The 22,321-nt window shown below is 37.8% G+C and overlaps 1 protein-coding gene across 8 annotated transcripts in view; it reads right to left on the reverse strand.

Moving 5' to 3' along the window:
- Positions 1 to 22,321, reverse strand: part of RNASEH2B (ribonuclease H2 subunit B) — an 83,109-nt gene that overhangs the window by 57,803 nt on the left and 2,985 nt on the right. For 5 of the 8 annotated variants that reach the window (XM_028497393.2, XM_024125926.3, XM_024125929.3 and 2 more), the window contains exons 2-3: positions 11,833 to 11,880; positions 354 to 425 (exon numbers count right to left, since the gene is read on the reverse strand). In XM_028497393.2, coding sequence (XP_028353194.1) covers positions 354 to 425; positions 11,833 to 11,880 — 120 coding nt within the window. Of the gene's footprint in view, positions 1 to 353; positions 426 to 6,056; positions 6,132 to 11,832; positions 11,881 to 22,001; positions 22,131 to 22,321 lie in introns of all 8 variants that reach the window. The other 3 variants (XM_007130327.4, XM_024125928.3, XM_024125925.3) reach the window with 3 other exon arrangements.

The raw sequence follows: 22,321 nt of genomic DNA on the forward strand, positions 1-22,321 counted from the left end.
AAAAAAAAAAAAAAAAAAAAAAAAAAAAAAAAAAAAAGGCCAAGGAAAATTCATCTGTTTTCACAGAGAAATGAAACACGCTACATTTTTTTTTGTTTTGCCATCATTTCTGATGAATACAGTTCTATAGATTAAAATTAAGAAGAAATAGAAAAAAGTTTAAGTGAATTATCTTAAAAGACTGGTTATGTCATTAGCTTGCTTTTGTCACCATGTAACGCTATCCTACCTTTAAAAGCTATTCAGGAAGAACAAACATAAAGACAAATAAATATACACACTTTTCAGCTACAACGTTTTAAAAATGTTCAAGTGACCATTATCAGAGGGGAGGGGAGGGGAGGAGCGCTTACCTGAACGTGGGTTAACCAGTTTTACAAACATAAGCCCACTTTTCATCTTCTTTGAAGCCTCTTTTAAATACTCTGAAAAGACATGGTGAGTTTGTAAAATTAAAAAACATCTGTTTTGTTGCTCACTTTACTTACGTTACTCTTTTTCTTTCTTCTGTTTTTACGATTTTTCTTCCTAAAAATTTTAGCTCCCTTCTATTGCTTATAAATTGTGTGATCTTATGCAAATTATCAACTTCTCTGTAAAGTGCAGTGGAATTGAAGGTAGTTTTAATTTACTTCTTTGAGAAGTGATGAGGAGCGGGACTCAGATGGCTTGGGTTAAACCTTGACTCAACCACTTGATAGCTTTGTCACCTCAGGCAAGGTTCCTCATGTCCTGTCTCAGCTGTCACATTTGTAAAATGATGATGATAATATGTACACTTGCCTTTCAAAGGATTAAACTAGCTAATTTGTTTAAAGTTCTTATATTCAGACAAACAGAAATAATAATAAATAAGTGATAGCTCTTATTACTATTATTATTATTTTTATTGTTACTATTATTATTAAATAGAACATTTAAAAAATCAATATGTACTGGACATTCATGTTTTTTGCCCCTAATTATGATTATCTACTCATGTCCTCTGCCCAGTTTTCTAGTAGGGCATTCATCTTTTTTTTACTACCATATTAGGAGTCTTTATACAGTAAGGATATCAAATCTGCTTTTAACGATATTTTTTTTTCGGGGGGGGGGGTGCACCATGCGGCTTGTGGGATCTCAGTTCCCAGACCAGGGATTGAACCCAGGCCATGGCAGTGAAAGCCCCGAATCCTAACCACTAGGCCATCAGGGAACTCCTTGTTTTTAATGATTATTTTACCACTTAGGAGATACAAAATCTTTGTGTAATCTCATCAACAATTTCCTTCATGGTTGTATCTTTTGTGTCATACTTAGAAAGGCCTTCTCTCCCTCAAGATGATGTGAATTGCCCATACTTTCTTCTAGTACTTTTAGATTATAGTTAACCTATTTGGAATACATCTCTGTATAAGATATGGGGAGGAGATATCCAACTTTAATTTTTTGCAGTGAGTTGTTCAGTTGTCTCCAAGCCATCTAACTGAATAACCTACGCTAAGTGTTTCAAACACATTTATGAGTCTGTTTATGGACACTGTTTTTTGACCCATGAATCTGTGGCTATATTAGCATTAGTACTTCAATATTTTAATTATTGTAACTTTAAAATACATTTTAATATCTGGTGAGTTAAGTCCTCTCATTATGTTTCCTCCATGATATTTTAATGTCAAAGTTTAAATCATATAGATTAAAACATAAAGACCATGACAATTTTATTTATAACATCCTCATACATTTTGAGTGGTATATTTAAACCCATTTAAAGAATCTCTCTCCAAAAGGAACCAAAGGACTCTGATTAATAAGGGAGCAGAGCACTAATCTACCAAAGAGTAAATCAGAAAGCTTTGAGGAAGGAAGGGAACTTACAGTCACTTTTATTTTCTACAGCCCCACTCCCTTTACCCCACTTCAGATCTTCATAAACTTAAATATAGCAAGCATGTTTAGAAACTGGCTTACTCATAAATGGTGTAGGTACAACTTTTTTCTCAATAGTGACATTAAATATATAAAGAAAAAAACCCCTAATTTTGAGATTTTCACTTGCAACCAAATGGAATAACAGAAACCCAATTTAACAGCTAAAAAACAAAAATAAAAAGGACAAAATATGCAAAACAACTATTTTCAATACACTGAGGTTGAGCCATGCAGGACAGTTATCTGCGAGATGGGAAACAAATGAGATGAGCCCTATGACTGCCCCAGCTTACTGCCTTGAGACAGTTTCCAGGCCACGGTGCAGAATGGGAGAACCCAGGTGAAGCCTGGCTGACTCCCCGAGTTGAAGAGATGGAGCGGAGAGTTCTCAAGACACCATGGCCAGAGTTCACAGGTCAGCATACAGGAACTGAGCTACAAAGAGAGAAAACCCCAGAGATCTGCAAAGAGTACTGCTTGAGTAGAGTATTCAACAGAGTACTGATCAGTGCATGCATGTGATGAAACTACCTAAGGGTAGGAGAAAAACCAGCTGAACAGATTAGAGGGAACAGTACCCCACATGCACTCGGGGCCCTGCACTGGGCCTATTCCCAGGCAGACTGGAAAACCTCATAATTCAGAGGACACTGGGTACAGTACTCCAAAGGGTCTTGCCTCAGTGGTAGGGGACAGACCAGACTAAATGTTGCTCCAGTCCCACCGAACTAATTTTAAAAGCAAGACCTAAAAGAATCAAACTGTTTCCAAGTACCTCCACTGTGTCCCAGAGTGAAGCTCAAGATTATTTATAGGAATACAAAAATATTCATCTGCCAAAAAGGTAAAATTCACAATGTCTAATCAAATATTACTAGGCATTCAAAGAAGCAAAAAAATATGACCCATAATGAGAAAAATAAAGAAATCAATTATTGAGAGGGGGTACTGATGTTAAACACAGATGTTAGAATGAAGAGACAAAAGGATTAAACACAGTATTCCTCATGTACAAAAAGTTAAGTAGAGACACAGAAGATTTTTTAAAAAGACCCAAGTTGAGATAAAAAATACACCAGATGAGATTAATGGTGGAAGAAAAGATTAATGAACTTGAAGACATAGCAACAGAAACTATCTAAAATGAAAACACAGAGAAAAAAGAATTAAAAATAAAGTATCAGCAAACTGTGGGACAACTTGAAGCATCCTAATAATTTATGTGTAATTGGAGCTCCTGAAAGAGAACAGGGGGGAAACAGAAGAAATATTTGAAGTATGGCAGAACAGTTTTGAATTTGATGAAAACTATAAAACCACACAACCAAGAAGTTCAATAAACCCAAAGCACAAAGAAACAGGAATAAAATTATGCATCAGAATCAATAGTTCAAAACCAGTAATAAAGAAAACAAACATCTTAAAAGCAGAGAGAAAAAAATGACATCATGTACTGAAGCACAAAGCTAAAAATGACAGCAAATTTCTTATTAGAAACAATGCAAGCCAGAAGACAATGGAGAAACATCTTTAAAATACTAAAAGAACACATGATGAACCCAGAGAAAATACCCTTGAAAAGTGAAGGTGGTCAATAGATTCTTTCAGAAATACAAGGGCTGAAAGAAATAATCACCAATGGACCCACATGACAAGGAATGCTAAGGGAAGTTCTTCTGCTAGAAGGAATATGAAACCCCATGAAAATATGAACCTACACAAAGGAGTGAGGAACACTGGTAACGGTGACTGCAGGGGTAAAGAATTTTTCTTACTATTTAAATCTCTTTAAAGATCATTGACTAAACAAAAATAACAATTTAGTGCAGGGTTTATAACATATGCTTAAATAAAATATATGACAATAATAGCATAAAGGCCAGGAAGGGAGAAATGAAAATATACCATTGAGAGTTTCCTATACTATATGTGGAGTGGTGTTATATCACTTGAAGGTAGACGTAATCATTTAAATATGTGTACGGTAAACCCTAAAGCAGCCAGTTAAATCACAAAACAAAACAAAACAAAATGCTGTTACTAATACGACAACAAAGGAGATGAAATAGAATCATAAAAAGCACTCAGTTCAAAAGAAGGCAGAAAGGGAGTAAAAGAAGTACAAAGAACAGATGAGATAACTGAAAACAAATAGCAGAATGACAGACTCAAATCTAACCATATCAATAATCACATTCAATGTAAATGGACTAAGCATCCCAATTAAAAGAAATTGTCAGACTAGATAAACAAGTAAGATAAAATTATATGCTTCCTATAAGAAACACAATTTATATATCAAGATACAAGTAGATTAAAAGTAAAAGGAAGAAGATAGAGTGTGCTTGTCATGCTAACACTAATTAAAAGAAAAATGCAATGGCTCTGTTAATAACAGACAAAAGATATTGCCAGGGATGAAGAAGGTCATTTCATAATGATAGAAGGGTCAGGAGGAAATAATCCTAAATGTTTACAATCACACACACAGAGCTTCAAGATACACAAAGCAAAAACTGATAGAAACTTCTGCCCCATCTCTAACCCCTGGCAACCACTAATCTGTTCTCTACCTCTAAAATGCTGTCATTTTGAAAATGTTATATAAATGGAACCATACAGATTCAATTTTAAGAAATCTTTTAAGTCTTTCCTTTCTGCAACTTATAAAAATGTAAAGGATAAAGTTTAGCACTGTTAAAAACTTTTCACAAACTAAAACAGGTTGTGGTCTTCTCTCCTTTCCCTGCCTGCTGTTTCTCACTTCCCAGCATCACATTTCTTCATTATGTGTCTCAAGGCACAGAAAAGGTGACCTCTCTTTTTCAGCAATACAGCCTTTATTTTATTTCAGTATGACAGTAAATCTTTCAACTGTAACTTGGCAAATTATTATTGATTTTTTTTTTTTGCGGTACGCGGGCCTCTCACTGCCGTGGCCTCTCCCGTTGCGGGGCACGGGCTCCGGACGCGCAGGCTCGGCGGCCACGGCTCACGGGCCCAGCCGCTCCGCGGCACGTGGGATCCTCCCGGACCGGGGCGCGAACCCGCGTCCCCTGCATCGGCAGGCGGACTCTCGACCACTGTGCCACCGGGGAAGCCCTGTTTTTCTTTTTTTAATATAAAACTTTGGATCTAGTGATCCTTGCCAGTTCTCCTCCAGCTTTCCCATTCCTCCAGAGCTTAAAATAATCAAACTTTACAAATATCCAAAATCTAAAAAAGATATTTTTAATAACTATTCAAGGGAAGCAGTGTTTCCATTTTTCCCAGGAAGAGCAGTAAGTCCAGAGGATTAGCTACAGCCTAAAATGTCAAACTATAAGAACTTTGGAATTACTAAGTACAAATAAATACTGACATTAATGTGTTCTGCTGCAAATGCCAGTGTTCTCTGAAATATGCTTTAAGATATATTAGTGTAGATAACACTGAAATGTCTATGTAACGGGAAAAAAGTCATCTTTTCTCATATAGAGCCTATAAAACAACTAGCTGTTGGACTCAACCGTTCAACACAGAATTCCAAGTGAGATGCTATACTCTTTAACACAGCATGCATTTCAAAATTCATCTCTCCTGACCAATTCATTCATTCATTTGTTAATTACTGATTAGTAAAAACAGACCCAGCCTCTACCCATGGGGAGCTTTCAGATGTCCCATGGAAGAGACATATCTTGAATCAAATAATCACACAAATGTAGACTGCAAATGTAACAACTGCTGAGAAGAAATACATGGACTATTAGACCTTAGGAAAGAGGATGTAACACAGATGAGGAGGTCTGGGAAGGCTTCCTGTATGTAGCACTGGTTGAGTTCTTTGCTTTGATGCCTCAGGAGTCAAAGGAAGTATGCATTCACTTTACCAGCTAAATATTCAGTTGGCTTCTGGGCCAAATCCAGTGCACAGGCGGGTTTTGTTTGCTATGCACATTTTAAAAAATTTGAATTAGGTGCCAATATTTAGAAATCAGGTAATTTTACATGAGATATATTTTCCCTAAATATGAAAAAAAAATCATTAGGCAAAGATTTGCCTTGCACTACCAAAACACCTGGCAACAACGAACATTTTGGTAAACGGCAGCTACTACTGTCTAGTTCCCTTTAGTCTTCCAAGGCATCTGTACACTCACCTCGTGGTTGGATGATTATCAAATGCCACGTCTGTGCTCACTAAACTGCATTCTCATTTTCTAGATTCTAGGTACCTACAGCAAATATCAGATGTGAATAAGTAAGCATTTAGTAATAAACACTATCCGCTTATTGAAACTGATTCTATTACCAATTTTACTGTTCTAGGCACTGAGGATATAGCTGTGAATAAAACAAAGCCCCTATGCTCACAGAAAGACTGTATTTAATACACCCCTTCATCTTCCCCTGTCTGCTTCTTCTCCACCCCAGTCAGTCCCTCAATCCTCTGCCCTCACGCCTCGACTATCCAGTCCTACAGGGCAGGGAGTAAGACTCAGATATGCCAGAACCTAGAGACCCCATGTCCAGAACTGCAGTTTCAAACAGAAATAAAATGCATCCCATAAATATGAGCCACATCTGTAATTAAAACTTTTCTAGAAGCCATATTAAAAATACATAAAATAAATTTTCAATGATATATTTTATTTAACCCAATGTATATATCTAAAATATTTTTATTTTTATTTCAATACATTAAAAATTATGAAATATGTTAGCATGATGTTAGCTGTGGGTTTTTTTATAAATGCCCTTTAACAGACTGAGAAAGTTTCCTATTCCGAATTTTTTGAGTGTTGTTATCATGAAAGAGTATTTTCTCGAATGCTTTTTCTGTGGCTGTTGAGATGATTATGTGGTTTGGGGCCTTTATTTTATTGAAATAGTACAATATATTACATTGATTGATTTTGGTATGTTGAACCAACTTTGTATTCCTAGGACAAATCCCACTTGGTCATGGTGTATAATCCTTTTTACATACTCCTGGATTTGGTTTGTTACTTTTTGAGGATTTTTGCATCTATGTTCATAAGGGATATATTCTGTAGTTTTCTTTTCTTATGACAACTTTGTCTGGTTTTGGTATGAGGGTAATACTGGCCTCACAGAATGAGTTGGGAGGTAGTCTCTCTTCTTCCATTTTTGGGGAGAAACTTGTAAAGAATTGGTATTAATTTGTTCATTATTTAGAAGATTTTGCCAGTGAAGCTATCTGGGACTGGGCTCTTTTCTATGGAATGGTTTTAAATTACTAATCTAATCTCTCTACCTGCTATAGGTCTGTTCAGATTGTCTATTTCTTCTTGAGTCTGTTTTTGTAGTTTATGCCTTTCTAGGGATTTGTCCATTTCATCTAAATTATCTACTTTGTTGGCATACAGTTGTTCATAGTATTCCCTTATGTTCCTTTTTTATTGAATATTTCTATAAGATCGGCAATGATGTACTCTCTCATTCCTGATTTTAGTAATTTGAATTTTCCTTTTCTTGGTCAGTCTAGCTAAAGATTTGCCAATTTTGTTGATCGTTTCAAAATGGCTTCCTTTGATTTCATTGATTTTTCTCTGTGTTGTTTTTCTGTAATCTTTATTCCCCTACTTTGCTTTGGGTTCAGTTTGTTCTTCTTTTTCTAGTTTCTTAAGATGAAAGATAAGGTTATTGATTTGAGATCTTTCTTCTTTTTTAATATAGGCATGTACAGCTATATATTTCACTCTGAACGCTGTTTTACTTCCATTCCTTACATTACCGTGCTTCATTTTCTTTCTTTTCAAAGTACTTTCTAGTTTCCTTTGTAATTTCTCCCTTGATCCATTGATTATTTAGGAGTATGCTGCTTAAAATTTCCACGTTTGTGAATTCCCCAAATTTTCTTCTATTAATTGCTTATTTTCGTTTCACTATTTTTAGAGAGCATATGTTGTATGATTTCAGTCCTTTTAAATTTATTGGCGTCTGGTTTATGGCCTAGAATATGGTCTGTTCTGGACAATGTTGTTGTTGAGTGCAATGTTCCATAGATGTCTCTTAGGTCTTGCTGGTTTACAGAGTTGGTCGAGTCTTCTATTTCCTCGATGATCTTCCTCCTAGTTGTTTTATCCATATTGAAATGAGTTATTGAAATCTCCCACTACTATTGCTCAGTTTTCCACATTACCCTTCAATTCAGTCAGTTTTTGGTTCATGCATTTTGGGGCTCTGTCATTAGGTGCATATGTTTATAATTATTATAGTTTCCTAATTATCATTATAATGTATCCCCTTTTCTGTCCAGTAACAGCTTTTAATACATTTACATTTCATGTAATTACTGATAAGGTAAGATTTACATCTGCCATTTAACTCTGTTTTCTACATGTCATGAAGTTTTTGTTCCTCTTTTCCCCTATTACTGACTTCTTTCCTGTTAAATAGATATTTTCTAGCACACAATTTTAATTCCCTTGTCATTTCTTTCACTATATTTTAGGGGGAGTTATTTTCTTAGTGGTTGTCCTGGGAATTACAATCAGCATCTTTACTTGCAAGAATGTAGTTCAGATTAATGCTAACTTGAAAATTTCAATATCATAAAGAAATTTCCCTGCAATGTATTACCCCCTCATTTGTACTATTATCATACAAATTACATCTTTACATAAGCCCATCAACAGTTTTATAACTATTGCCGCATGAGGTTGTATTTTAAATCAGAGAGAGAAAAGAGTTACAAACAAAAATACATCTGTACTGTCTTTTATATTTTTATCTATGTATTTATCTCTACCAATGATCTATAGTCTTCATGCAGATTCAAGGTACCATCCAGTGTCTTTTCCTTTTAATCTGAAGGACCCCATTGTGATTTTCAGGTCTTAGTTTTTCTTTATCTAGGAATGCTTTAGTTTCTCCCTCAGTTTTGAAGGATAGTTTTATCAGACAGAGAACCCTTGGTTGAGAGTTTTTCTTTCAGCATCTTCAATATGTCATCCCACTAACTTCCGGCCTCTATGGTTTCTACTGAGAAGTCAGCTGTTAATCTTACTGAGGCTCCCTGTATAAGTCATTTTTCTCTTGATACTTTCAAGATTCTCTCTTCGTGTCTGTCTTTTGATGGTTTGACTATGATGTGAGTAGGTGTGGATCCCCTTCAGTTTATCCCCTTGGAGTTTACTGAGCGTCTTAAATCTGTATATTATTTGTCATCAAATTTGAGAAATGTTTCACTATTAGTTGTTTAAATATTCTCTTTCCCCCTTTCTTTTTCTCTCCTCCTCTGGGACCCATTATAAATATTCTGATATGCTTGATGGTGTACTACAGGTCTCTGAGACTGTTCAGTTTTCTCAATTCTTTTTTCTTTCTGTTCCTCAGGCTGGATAATATCAATTGATCAATCTTCAAGTTTGCTGCTTCTTTCCTCTTCTAGCTTAAATCTGCTGTTGAGCCTGCTAATGAAATTTTCTTTTCAGTCATTGTACTTTTCAACTCCAGAATTTATATATTTTGTAATTTCTATCTCTCTCTATTGATATACTCTATTTTGTGAGATTTCATTGTCATACTTTCTTTTAATTCTTTAGACATAGTTTACTCTAGTTCTTTGAGTATATTTATAATAGCTGATTAAAATCTTTGAAGAATAAGTCCAACATCTTGGCCCCCTCAGGAGCAGTTTCTATTGATTATTTTTTTCCCCCTGTGTTTGAGGCATACTTTCTTATATCTTCATGTGTCTCATATCTTTTTATTGAAAACTGGAAATTTTAGATAATATAACAATAAATGTGACAATTCTGGAAATCAGAGTCCCTTTTCCTAACTCTCTAAGACTTACTGTTGTTGCTGCTTTTGGTCATCGTTGCAATTGTTACAATTTGCTTGTTTAGTGACTCTTCTGGACAAATCCTGTAGTCTCTATTCCCTGTAGTGTGCAATCACTGATATCTCAGTTAGCTTAGCATTAGCTAATGACTGGTCTGAGATATCCTTAAAAGTTTTGAACCAAAAAGTCTCCCAACATTTGCTGAGGGGATCTTCATGTGTGTTGGGGCATGCTTTCAACACTCAGGCAATTTAAACTTCTGCCTTGGCTTTTATTTACTGCTTCCCTTGGGCCTCAAGGTCAGTCAGAGGTGAGAGAATTGGACTTCTCAGGTCTTTCCTAGGTATGCACACAGCCTTGCATGTGTGCACAGCGCTCTAATTCCCTAGGAATATGTCAGAGCTTTTCAAAGCCTTTTACGGAGATTTTATTCCCATATCTTCCTTTTAAGTTTTTTGCCAGGTTCTTATTTCCGCAACTGGTATTGCCCCCTCAGCAGCTGAGTATCAATTGCCACTGACTGTTTTTGACAAAGGTCCTGGGGATAGGGTTTTCCTGCAGAGTGAGTTCTGAGCTCCAATCAGGTCAAATGACAACAGTGTCCTGTGAACAGGGCTTTTCCAGGGAGCTGGAAGACAGGTCAAATAGGGACAATGCTCTGGGAATGGGACTTTTTTTTGAGGAGCCCCAAACAAGCCCTGCCCATCCAGTGGTTGCAAGCCTGCTGGTTTTCAAGGTTACTGTAGACCTGAGCAAAGGGAGATGGGAGCAGTTCAAGTTGCAATGCCACAAACCTTGCTCAATGAGATTCAGCAGTTTTTCTTGAACAAACACTCCTCAGATTGTTGGAAGCCTTTGGCTAACTTTAAGAGTTCTGAAAAAGTTGATTTTGGACATCTTTGCCAATGTTTTCACTGCTTTTATGGAGGAGTGGATCTACCGCCACCAGATTTTGAAGACTTAGTATGAAAAAATAACTCATATTGTTATAATACTTCTAATATATCCCTTAGTTGATAATTGTGTGTGTGTGTCCCTTAAGCACACAAAATTACTTTTGACTATAAGCTAAAGGCTCTGTCAAAGATAGAGTTTAAAATTTTTCATTTAAATTTGGAAAATCCTGGGTTATCCCATGGGCTAGCTCCTCACCCACCAAGCTTGGAAGCTCCATCGTTTTTCTAACTTTTACCTGCATCATCAGCACAGCTGAAGGATAGCAAAATTAATTAGAGAAGCAAAAAAAAATCTGCTTTTAGAATAATGGGAAAGAATCAGAAAGGTAGGATTGGGACTGTAAAGAATGGTTTTCTTCTATAAACCTATTTTTAACTGATACCTATTTCTTTGATCATGTCAGCATAGAAAGAACACAAGATCTGAAGTCAGACAGATCCATAATCCATTCCCAGCTCCTCTTCTTACTCAGTAGTGTGACCTTGGGCAAGATATTCAACCTCTCATGCCTCACTTATTTCATTTACAAAACGGGCATAATAATTATTTTACAGGTTTTTGTTAGGCTTAAATAAATGTGAAAGTGGCTAGAACATGCAATAAGCACTCAATTAAAAACCAGTGTCCTTGCTCTTAACTATGTGGAAACATTAAGAATGTGTTGGGAATATTAAGATCAAAATACAAAAGTCAAGAATTCCAAGCACAGAACTACCAAAGGGCCTAACAATTAGCTTTCCAAGAGCAGACTAAATTAGGACCAGTATGGGAACACCTCGGAGATATTGTGGCTTCAGTTCTAGACCACTGCAATAAAGTGAATATCACAATAAAGCTAATATCACAATAAAGCGAGTCACAAGAATTTTTTGGTTTCCCAGTGCACACAGAAGTTATGTTTATACTATACTGTAGTCTGTTAAGTATGTAATAGCATTATGCCTAAAAAAAAGTACATCTTAATTTAAAAATTTTGCTAAAAAATGCTATCATTTGATCTTTCAGTGAGTAGTAATCTTGCAATAGTAACCACATCAAAGATCACTGATCAACATAACAAATACAGTCATAATGAAAAAGTTTGAAATATTCTAAGAATTACCAAATGTGACACAGAGACATGAAGTGAACAAATGCTGTTGGAAAAATGTCGCCAGTAGACTTACCCAATGCAGAGTTGCCACAATCTGTCAATCTGTAAAAACATGCAGTATCTGTGAAGTGCAATAAAGCAAAGCGCAATAAAATTATGCTTGTATATTCTTTTTAAGAAGCCAGAACACAATGCATTTTACGTGCAAAAATTAAGATAACATATGGTCAAGTACCCAGCAGTTTCTGGCACATGGAATATGCTCGATAAATGTTACATGAATGTGTCGTTTGATTTTTAGAACAAGCTCAGCAAGAAATGATGAAAGCAAGTTTTTATATTTAATGAGCCAAACCGCATTTATATGGAAAATTTACTCATGTGAAACACCTTCTTTTAAAACCATGCTGAATAAAATAAGACTTCACATTTTATTTTTTAAAGAGTAAGCTTTGCACTTTCTTTTTTTGACTGTTTTCTCTTACATAAGAGATGACATAAGCCATGCTGGCTAAAAGAGTATTTTACAAAAACAGAAAAAATTCAGACAAATCAGAAGCAGGTACTCAGTCTCTTTGGGCATTTCAGATTCAATAATATCTTAAACTTCCAATTATCTCAAGCCCTGCCTCTTGAGTTTATGTCTAACCAATTCCACATAGTTTTCTTATGGTCTCTGCCTTCTCTATAAAGATCCAATTTTATGTCCCACTGGTCACCATGAACTCTAGCAGCAAATCTTCCATCTGTTTACCATCCAATCTAAATACCTCAACAAAAAGGAAACTCTGATTGCTACTTTCCTGACATTTGAACTTTAAAGAAAATATACCAATGACAAAGAGACAACTGTGTCCAGTGAATGTAAAATAACAAATAAAAGCTAATATGTATGCAGCATTTACTGTATACCAGACATTATATATATATAAGAGATATCTACATATATATATATATATATTCATCAGATTATATGTATATATAATCCTCATATAATCCTTGTAATATCTTTATGAGGTAGGTACCATTTTAACTCCCAGTTTTGTAGATGATAAATTTGCCTAAAGTTAGGAAACCTGTCCAAGGTCACAGAGCTATTCAGCTATACACAGAGCCAAGATTTAAATCAGGCAACAAACATTTTAAACTATGACACTTTAGAGAATCTCTTAATCTGAAGTCCCATCCTTCCTTCTTAACTCAGGAAACAAAACTCTGGCTGTGAAGCACAATAATTATCTTGGTATAACTGTTCTCCTGCGACACAAACATCTCAAAATCATCTGTCCCCCTCCTGTGCTGTCCTCCTCAGAGACTTCTTTCTAATCAGTAGCCCCACTCCAGTCCAGCCAGCACCCCCACTGTCAGGGGTGCAGCAGAAGGAAGAGAAGGAGGGGAGCTAAGGAAAGTGAGAAAGAGAAAAAGAAAGGATCAAAAAATAGATAAAAGAAGGATGAGAGAAATTTGTTGTGGGATGCAAGAAACATCTAGGGATTAAAAACAGATAAAGTCAAGTTTGACCAATGGAAAAAAAAGGAAACTGATCTTATTAGCGATTACAATACCCTATGCACAGCTGCATATATTTTCTGCCCCCAATTATCTATGACATCTTAATGCTTAAAAATTAGAGAGCACAGCACATTATCAACGCATAGACTTAAACATTCAGTATGTTTGAAAAGTTACTCATGAAGTATTGTACAAGCCAAAATGCAACATTATTTTTCATCTGCAGAGTATACAGTATGGGGTGTTGTACACTTGATAAGAAGTTATTTATCAACTAGTTTTTAAACTTGGCAGCTCGTTCTTATCCCTCTCTTGGTTAAGACAAGTTTCTTCATATCGTTTAAAGTTCAAAGACACGAGACAGGAGAGAGAGAGAGCCACCTTTTTGCCAAGTGTTCTTATGACTTGGAAGCAATGGGCATTTGTTCGTGACCCTGTCTGATTTTTGGCACATAGCAGATAAGCTCTGAGAAACACACACCCCCTGTTACACGGAGAAGAAAGAACAGACATCAAAGCACCACTCATTTTATTTTTAGATACCATATCAAGGCTGTTCAGGTTTCTTATGAAGATCCAATAGAAAAAAAAAAAAGAGAGAGAGAGATTATCACTCTCATGCTCGTGCAATATGCCCTAAACAGGTCCCAGTTCATTTTCTTTAGACTTCAGCCATTAGAATATATTCAGACCCACTGGTTCCCCTCTGCCTGATTGCCAGAGATACCTCCTTAGGAACGCTTTGCTAGGACACAAATACGATGCATGCAAGACAAATCAGCAAATTTCCAAGTTACTTGCTGCTTCCAGGAATGCTAATTTCAGTAATAACTATATGCCTTGCTTTCCCAAGATGTTCGTACTGCCATCAAAGAGATCTGGGTCATTTTCCTGGCTTTGAAGCTCTCAGCTTCCTCAAACACTACAGGAGGCAAACCAAGAAAAGCTAGAGAGTGGCATGCAATAGAAAAAGAATTTCCAAGTACCGGGTTCCTCTAAGATATCTTTTCATTTTGAAGTTTTGAAGAAAATGGACTTTGCCAAGACCATAGAAGATAAAATCTCCATTCTTTTAGGGCTGACCTATCAATGGCCACATTTCTAGGAATGGCTTGTGCACTGAAGAAGAAACTGATGCAGAACTTCAAGTCTATAGCCAACTCAAAGCCACAAAGAACAGCAACATATAGAGATGGAGCCAAGGACTTGAAATATGCGGGAAGCAGGAAAATTCTGGTGAGATAGAAAGGACAGACCTGACCGGGATGTCCAATAACAACAGCACTGGCTCATGGAGAGGAGGTGTGCCTGGTTCCTGGTCATCAAACTGACAACAGAGGACACCCAGCCTTCCTGTCCTCCCACCTCTCCCACAGTGGCGAGGACCATCATCAGCCAGCAGAGTGGCCTTGTGCACAGAGCAGGGGCCCTGGAGGACTCAGGAGAGCTGACAGTCTTTGCCACTTAATTCCTGTTGAGTGTTGGGCAGATTATTTGACTTCTCCGAGTCTTGTAAAATGGTGATAATAAAGCTTGTGTTGACTACTTCCCATGGTCACTGTGAGGGTCAAATACAATAACACACAATATCATCAGAATGTATTACAATGGTATAAGAGATGGAAGATATGGGCCTAGGAGACAGGTTTCCTAAAAATTATATAAACCTTGGCAAAGGAAGGAGAGTATAAGTTATAGCCAAACCCAATTCTTCATAAAATAAACCTCTGCCATATCTCTATGCCATTCAAAGACCACCAATTAACAGGAAACTCAGAATGCTTGACTGAGACAGGCTGGGTGACATGTGGCTGAGGCTCCTGGCCGGAGCGGGTCTCACTGGAGAGGGAGGGCAGTGGTCGGCTCCTGTGCTGTCCATCCTGCACCTTTTCCTTCCTCTGGACAAAGCACTCCCTACCCTCAGCGCCCTCTGCCGTCGCTCTCTCCCACCTGTAATGGTAGTGGAGTTCTCCCCTCCCTGGCTACAGCTCATACTGGGTAGAAGCTGGGGTTACAAGTGATCTCAGAGGCCGGTAAGAAGCCTGTCTTGAAAACCATAAACAAAGAACTAAGAGAAGAGGGGTAGCTTCTCCCAGCAGACACCAGGAGGCTTGGGGCTTGGATGCAGGGTGTATGCAGGCTGTTTTATAGGAATCGGAAGAAGTTGATTTGAGACAAGGAAGTTAACACTGAGAGAGGCAGAAACCCTGGACCTCCTGGTGCTGCAGTGCCCTATTCCAGAGGTCCCTGAGCTCTCCACCACCCCGCCACCCTGCCTCCAACACAGCCGGCCCTTCTTAGGAACACGTGGCCCTGCTAAGGAAGTTCTGAAGAAGCATCAGTCACATTTTCTAATACACAATCAGGATGCATTGGCCCCACACTAAAGAGAGAGTAATTACCATACTAAGGTAGACTCATGGTCCGTTCAAACTGGCATCCTATTTATGGCAAACAGACCAAGGTCGTTTCCAGAAAACCATGCTTGTCTTCAAAAATTCAAGCTCAAATGGCTTTCAAAACATCCTAGCCAGGCCGTATGTTCACTATGGTTCTGTGAATTTATCTTCACCCCTCCTGCATCTGGTTGTATTTTGAGTCTTTATCCACTCTTCAAGATAATCCAAGGCCAATATCACTGATAAAAATATGCAAAGATCCTCAATAAAATACTAGGAAACATATCCAACAGTATATTAAAAGGATCATACACTATGATCAAGTGGGCTTTACCCCAGGAATGCAAGGATTCTTCAATATATGCAAATCAATCAATGTGATACACCATATTAACAAACTGAAGGACAAAAACCATATGATAATCTCAACAGATGCAGAAAAAGCTTTCAACAAAATGTAAGACCCATTTATGATAAACACTCTCTAGAAAGTGGGCAGAGAGGGAACCTACCTCAACATAATAAAGCCCATCTATGACAAGCCCACAGCCAACATCGTTCTCAATGGTGAAAAACTGAAACCATTTCCTCTAATATCAGGAACAATACAAGGTTGCCCACTCTCACCACTATTATTCAACATAGTTTTGGAAGTTTTCTTCACGACAATCAGAGAAGAAAAAGAAATAAAAGGAATCCAAATCAGAAAAGAAGTAAAACGGTCACTGTTTGCAGATGACATGATACTATACATAGAAAATCCTAAAGATGCCACCAGAAAACCACTAGAACTAATCAATGAATTTGGTAACGTAGCAGAATACAAAATTAATGCACAGAAGTCTCTTGCATTCCTATACACCAACAATGAAAAACCTGAAAGAGAAATTAAGGAAACACTCTCATTTACCATTGCAACAAAAAGAATAAAATACCTAGGAATAAACCTACCTAAGGAGACAAAAGACCTGTATGCAGAACACTATAAGACACTGATGAAAGAAATTAAATATGATACAAACAGATGGATACCATGTTCTTGGATTGGAAGAAAATGACTATACTACCCAAAGCAATCTACAGATTCAATGCAATCCCTATCAAACTACCAATGGCATTTTTCACAGAACTAGAAAAAAAAATTTCACAATTTGTATGGAAATACAAAAGACCCCAAATAGCCAAAGAAATCCTGAGAAAGAAAAATGGAGCGGGAGGAATCAGGCTCCCTGACTTCAGACTACACTACAAAGCTACAGTTATCAGGACAGTATGGTACTGGAACAAAAACAGAAATATAGATCAGTGGAACAGAATAGAAAGCCCAGAGATAAACCCACACACATATGGTCACCTTATCTTTGATAAAGGAGGCAAGAATATAAAATGGAGAAAAGACACCCTCTTCAGTAAGTGGTGCTGGGAAAGCTGGACAGCTACATGTAAAAGAATGAAATTAGAACACTCCCTAACACCATACATAAAAATAAACTCAAAATGGATTAAAGACCTACATGTAATGCCAGACACTATAAAACTCTTAGTGGAAAACATAGGCAGGACACTCTATGACCTAAATCACAGCAAGATCCTTTTTGACCCACCTCCTAGAGAAATGGGAATAAAGACAAAAATAAACAAATAGGACCTAATGAAACTTAAAAGCTTTTGCACAGCAAAGGAAACCATAATCAAGACAAAAAGACAACCGTCAGAATGGGAGAAAATATTTGCAAATGAAGCAACTGACAAAGGATTAATCTCCAAAATATACAAGCAGCTCATGCAGCTCAATATCAAAAAAACAAACAACACAGTGCAAAAATGGGCGGAAGACCTAAATAGACATTTCTCCAAAGAAGATATACAGATTGCCAACAAACACATGAAAGGATGCTCAACATCACTAACCATTAGAGAATTGCAAATCAAAACTACAATGAGGGATCACCTCACACCGGTCAGAATGGCCATCGTCAAAAAAATCTACAAACAATAAATGCTGGAGAAGGTGTGGAGAAAAGGGAATGCTCTTGCACTGTTGATGGGAATGTAAATTGGTATAGCCATTATGGAGAACAGTATGGAGGTTCCTTAAAAAGCTAAAAATAGAACTACCATATGACCCAGCAATCCCACTACTGGGCATGTACCCTGAGAAAACATAATTGAAAAAGAGTCATGTACCACAATGTTCATTGCAGCACTATTTACAATAGCCAGGACATGGAAGCAACCTAAGTGTCCATTGACAGATGAATAGTTAAAGATGTGGCACACATATACAACAGAATATTACTCAGCCATAAAAAGAAATGAAATTGAGTTATTTGTAGTGAGGTGGATGGACCTAGAGTCTGTCATACAGAGTGAAGTAAGTCAGAAAGAGAAAAACAAATACCGTATGCTAACACATATATATGGAATCTAAAAAAAATATGGTTCTGATGAACGTAGGGGCAGGCCAGGAATAAAGACGCAGACGTATGAAATGGACTTGAGGACACGGGTGGGGGAAGGGTAAGCTGGGACGAAGTGAGAGAGTAGCACTGACATATATACACTACCAAATGTAAAACAGATAGCTAGTGGGAAGCAGCGGCACAGCACAAGGAGATCAGTTCAGTGCTTTGTGACCACCTAGAGGGGTAGGATAGGGAGGATGGGAGGGAGATGCAAGAGGGAAGGGATATGGGGATATATGTATATGTATAGCTGATTCACTTTGTTATACAGCAGAAACTAACACAATACTGTAAAGCAATTATACTCTAATAAAGATGTTAAAAAAAAAAAGATAATCCATTCCAAGTATGTACTACCTACTCTGTAAAGCAATACTTCTCATTTGGTATATTTGTTATAAGTAAACTCATAACAAGCCTCTTCAGTGCTCAAACTATGACCTACAGATTCTTTGTCAGCTTTATTCATGTCACTGTCTGAGTTTCTGTCTTTATCAAAATTAAAAGGAAAAAATTTCAGCCCCCTAGCTCCCCATTAAATCAGTCTAACCATCTTTTTCTAATTCTATGTAGAACTATAGTAAACAGAACCAGATAGTACTCTTGTGTAACCTCAGTGTCCCTGAGTGTTTTAGTCAGTGTTCCCGCAAATAAGAAGTAAGAGTAAATAGTGAAATAAAGGCAGAAATAGAAAAATGAGAAAAAAATTAAGAACGCTGGAATTCATTCTATGATACATACAACACAAAAAGCCTGGAAAAAATATTTCCAAAATTGTTATTTTTCAGTGGCAGGATGATTGACAAATTCTTTTCTTCTGTATATTTTTCTGCATTACTAAAATTTCTACACTGGGTACGTACTACTGCTCTAATAAAAAAAGTTACTGAATAACAAAATACTGGGAGAAAAATGTGTAAGTGAAGAGTTAGACGGTCAGAACTGAAGTTAAAAGAGCAACTGATGATGGAAGAGAGTCTTGCCAAATGTTATGAGGACTTTAGGCCCTCGCAGTGAAATCAGCTCTGGCTGGGGAGCCCTCAGCCAGCCTGGATTCTAGCAGTTCCAGAGGCAGGTAAGGAAACAGGCTCAGAGCAGATCGGACCCTTTCACCAGCGAGCTCACTCCACTTTAGCCAACAGTCATACCTAGAACAGAAAGGCACTTTCAAAGATATTTTAAAAACAAATATAAAGGACCTCTGAACGAAAAGGCTGGAAGGCCTAGGTGGCATGCTTGCTTTCAGAGGCACCAGGCAAGGTTGGCTTCTGAAGCTTAAGGCCAACGAGCCCACCAATGAGGAGCTAACGGGGGCCACCCGGGGAGAACGTGCCTGGATCCTCCCCAGCTACTGGCATGTAATGGGCGTCCAATACATACTCATATAAAAATGACAGTGAGCTGAATAACCACGATGAAATGTGTAGGTGGTCAAAGAGGTACCACTAACTTGCACACTAACGGGGAGAGGCCCAGAAGGAAGGCTTCCTGGAGGAGGTGACACTTGCACTGGGTTTAAAAGATGAGTAGGCATTTGCCAAGCAGAGAACACGGGTAGGGGTCCAGGCAGACACAAAGTCATGCACACTCAAAGAAAGAGAAGTTGTGCAACCTCAATATTGCTAAGTATTTTAGTGGGTGTTCCAATAAATACGTAGTAAGAGTAAATAGTAAAATAAAGGCAGAAATAGAAAAAAGAACACTGGAATTCACTTTATGATACACACAAATGGCTTAGCTTCGTGGAAACTAAAGTTGATGGAAATGGAAAGGGAAGAAAAAGGACAGTGTGAGCAAAGACAAAGGCTGCAGGGAGAAACAGAATGTGAGCCATTTATTCTTTTAGCAAATGTTTACTGAATGCCTGCTCTGTCCCAGGCCAGGGGGGCTAAGAGCTTGGGGTGCAAGAGAGAGCGTATGTGGAATTCAAACCAACAGACAACAACCCCGTGAGACCAGTACTGTTCTCCCACTGCAGAGATGAGGAAATTGAGGCTTTACAATGAGCATGCAATTCGTCCAAGGACACAGAGCTCATAAATACCATAAATCTAGTTTTAGGTGTGCTTTATTATAGCTAGGCTTTCAAGAACATTGTTGTTTGTTTGTTTCTTAACATCATGGTTAAAGCTCAGAGGATACGGGGGAAACCCATGCAGTCCCTATTCCTCAACTGAAGTGGAAAAAAAATCATGAACATTTCTTACTTTCCTTTTATGAATTTTTTTCTACCCTGGAGGATAAATATGTGGGAGTCATGAGTTCTGACTTATAAACGTCCAGGGGCCTTTTGGAACAATTACTAGCATGACAAGATCAGGCTCTGGAAACAGCCCAGTTATACCAATTGGCAACTGATTAAGTCCATCCACTTCAGAATGCGCTCAGATAGCAAGGGGAGCAGATCCAGTGAGTGGCCATCTGAGAAAGGTCAGTCGGGTTCCCTCCAAAAACGTTTCATAAAGACAAAGCCAGGTTCAGGATTTGTGTGGAAAATGTTAAATACACTCTGTGCTGGAAAACTCAGAGACTCCCTAACGGCTGACAGCCTGCAGGAGACTATTCAGTAAATGACAAATCTTCCAAGAAGCTGAGCTGAATGATTCAGAAGTTGTCTAAAGTCAGCACTTGAATCCTCCAGGTTCCCTATCTCTGGCCAAGTTAATGCAGGTTCCTCCCTGGTGAAAAAGCTCTTCTGAAAGTAGGGAAGCTTTCAGCCCAAGAGGTATATTTCTAAACACAAACATACATACAAGCAAACAGTGTTGACAAAGAACAAAACACTTGTTTCTTCTTCTGAGACTAACCACAGCCCTCAGGTAAAAGAGGAAAAAAGTTTTATTTTTTTTTTAGGGTCATTGAAAAGTCATTTGGGTCTATAGTAATTCTTCCTTTGCCACATACTTTAAACTTCTACTTTTCAAACAAGAGGTGTTTCTTGTGGGCTTATTAAAAAGCTACAAGTCTCTAATCAGAAATAACAAATTTTCTCCATTATTAAATAGGAAATTAGTTTTTCCTTTTAAATTTGATTTCTTTTTTAATCCTTTAATTAGAATATAGTTCTTAAGCTTGCAGTTATACAAATCTATTTTTGTGTTCCTTTTGGAGAGACAAATATGACATTTTATGTGTGACTATCATGGCACCTCACATAAAAGGGTCATTACTGTATTTGGAATGTCTAAGGTAGGCAGGCAGGCCTGGGATTATCTCCCAGAGGGTACCCCTTCCTCTACCCCCCAAAACTGGCATTACTTATGCTACCTTGGGGGGAAAAAATAACAAAGAGAAATACTCTTCCTAAAATACTTTTAAATGTGTATTTTCATAAAATAAATGGGAATAACTTTATTGCAGAACTTGTCTACAGTTGAAGATGTGATCTGAGTTCCAATTTGACCTGGAGGCTCTTTAATCAGGGGGATCACTAGGGGATGATTTCAGCCTAAGTGGATCTTGAGATCATTTCTGTCCTTCCCTTTTTCCTCACGTAACATTAGGGTTTCCCAATGCTTTAACATTTCCTTGGAGATGGCTAAGTAACAGAGTTCAGCCACAGCAGCATATAACACAGTCTTCTCTCCTACGTTCAGTGAATCTGTTCCCGCTGGCCTCTCACGTCGGCATCCACTCCAACTTATTAGGACTGACAAGCGTACAAAACTTGGACTAGAGAAAAATATTAAAAATATAACTTAAACATTTACTTTTAGGGCAGCAAAGAGAGATGGAAACTTCTACCTTATTCCAAAAAGTTGAGATGTTCACGGTCTCTTACAGTAACCAAAGCTGCAAACAGGCTAGTATTCCAGGGCGTGTGGGAGAAACTTTTGAGACCATCCCAAAGTGCAAGGAATGCTTACCCTGCTGAAATGGAAGGCAGTTCTATCTCCACTGGCCTATGAAAATCAAGGCTACGTCCGACCACCTCCAAGTATCCCTTCCAAGTTTCAGCTTTTGTTTTTCTGAGATATTCGACTTTTCCAGACAAACTGAAAACGAGTGGCAGAGAGAGACCTCTGTTACTATATAATACAGCCCTATGGTAGGGGATAGTCTCCATCTCTTAAATGCATAACTTACTGGGGATGACTTCCCATATGCTGGAAAAAACAACAATACGGGCTTCCCTGGTGGCGCAGTGGTTGAGAGTCCGCCTGCCGATGCAGGGCACACGGGTTCG

Source organism: Physeter macrocephalus, chromosome 13 (genome assembly GCF_002837175.3).
Source record: "Physeter macrocephalus isolate SW-GA chromosome 13, ASM283717v5, whole genome shotgun sequence".
Classification (NCBI taxonomy): Eukaryota; Metazoa; Chordata; class Mammalia; order Artiodactyla; family Physeteridae; genus Physeter; species Physeter macrocephalus.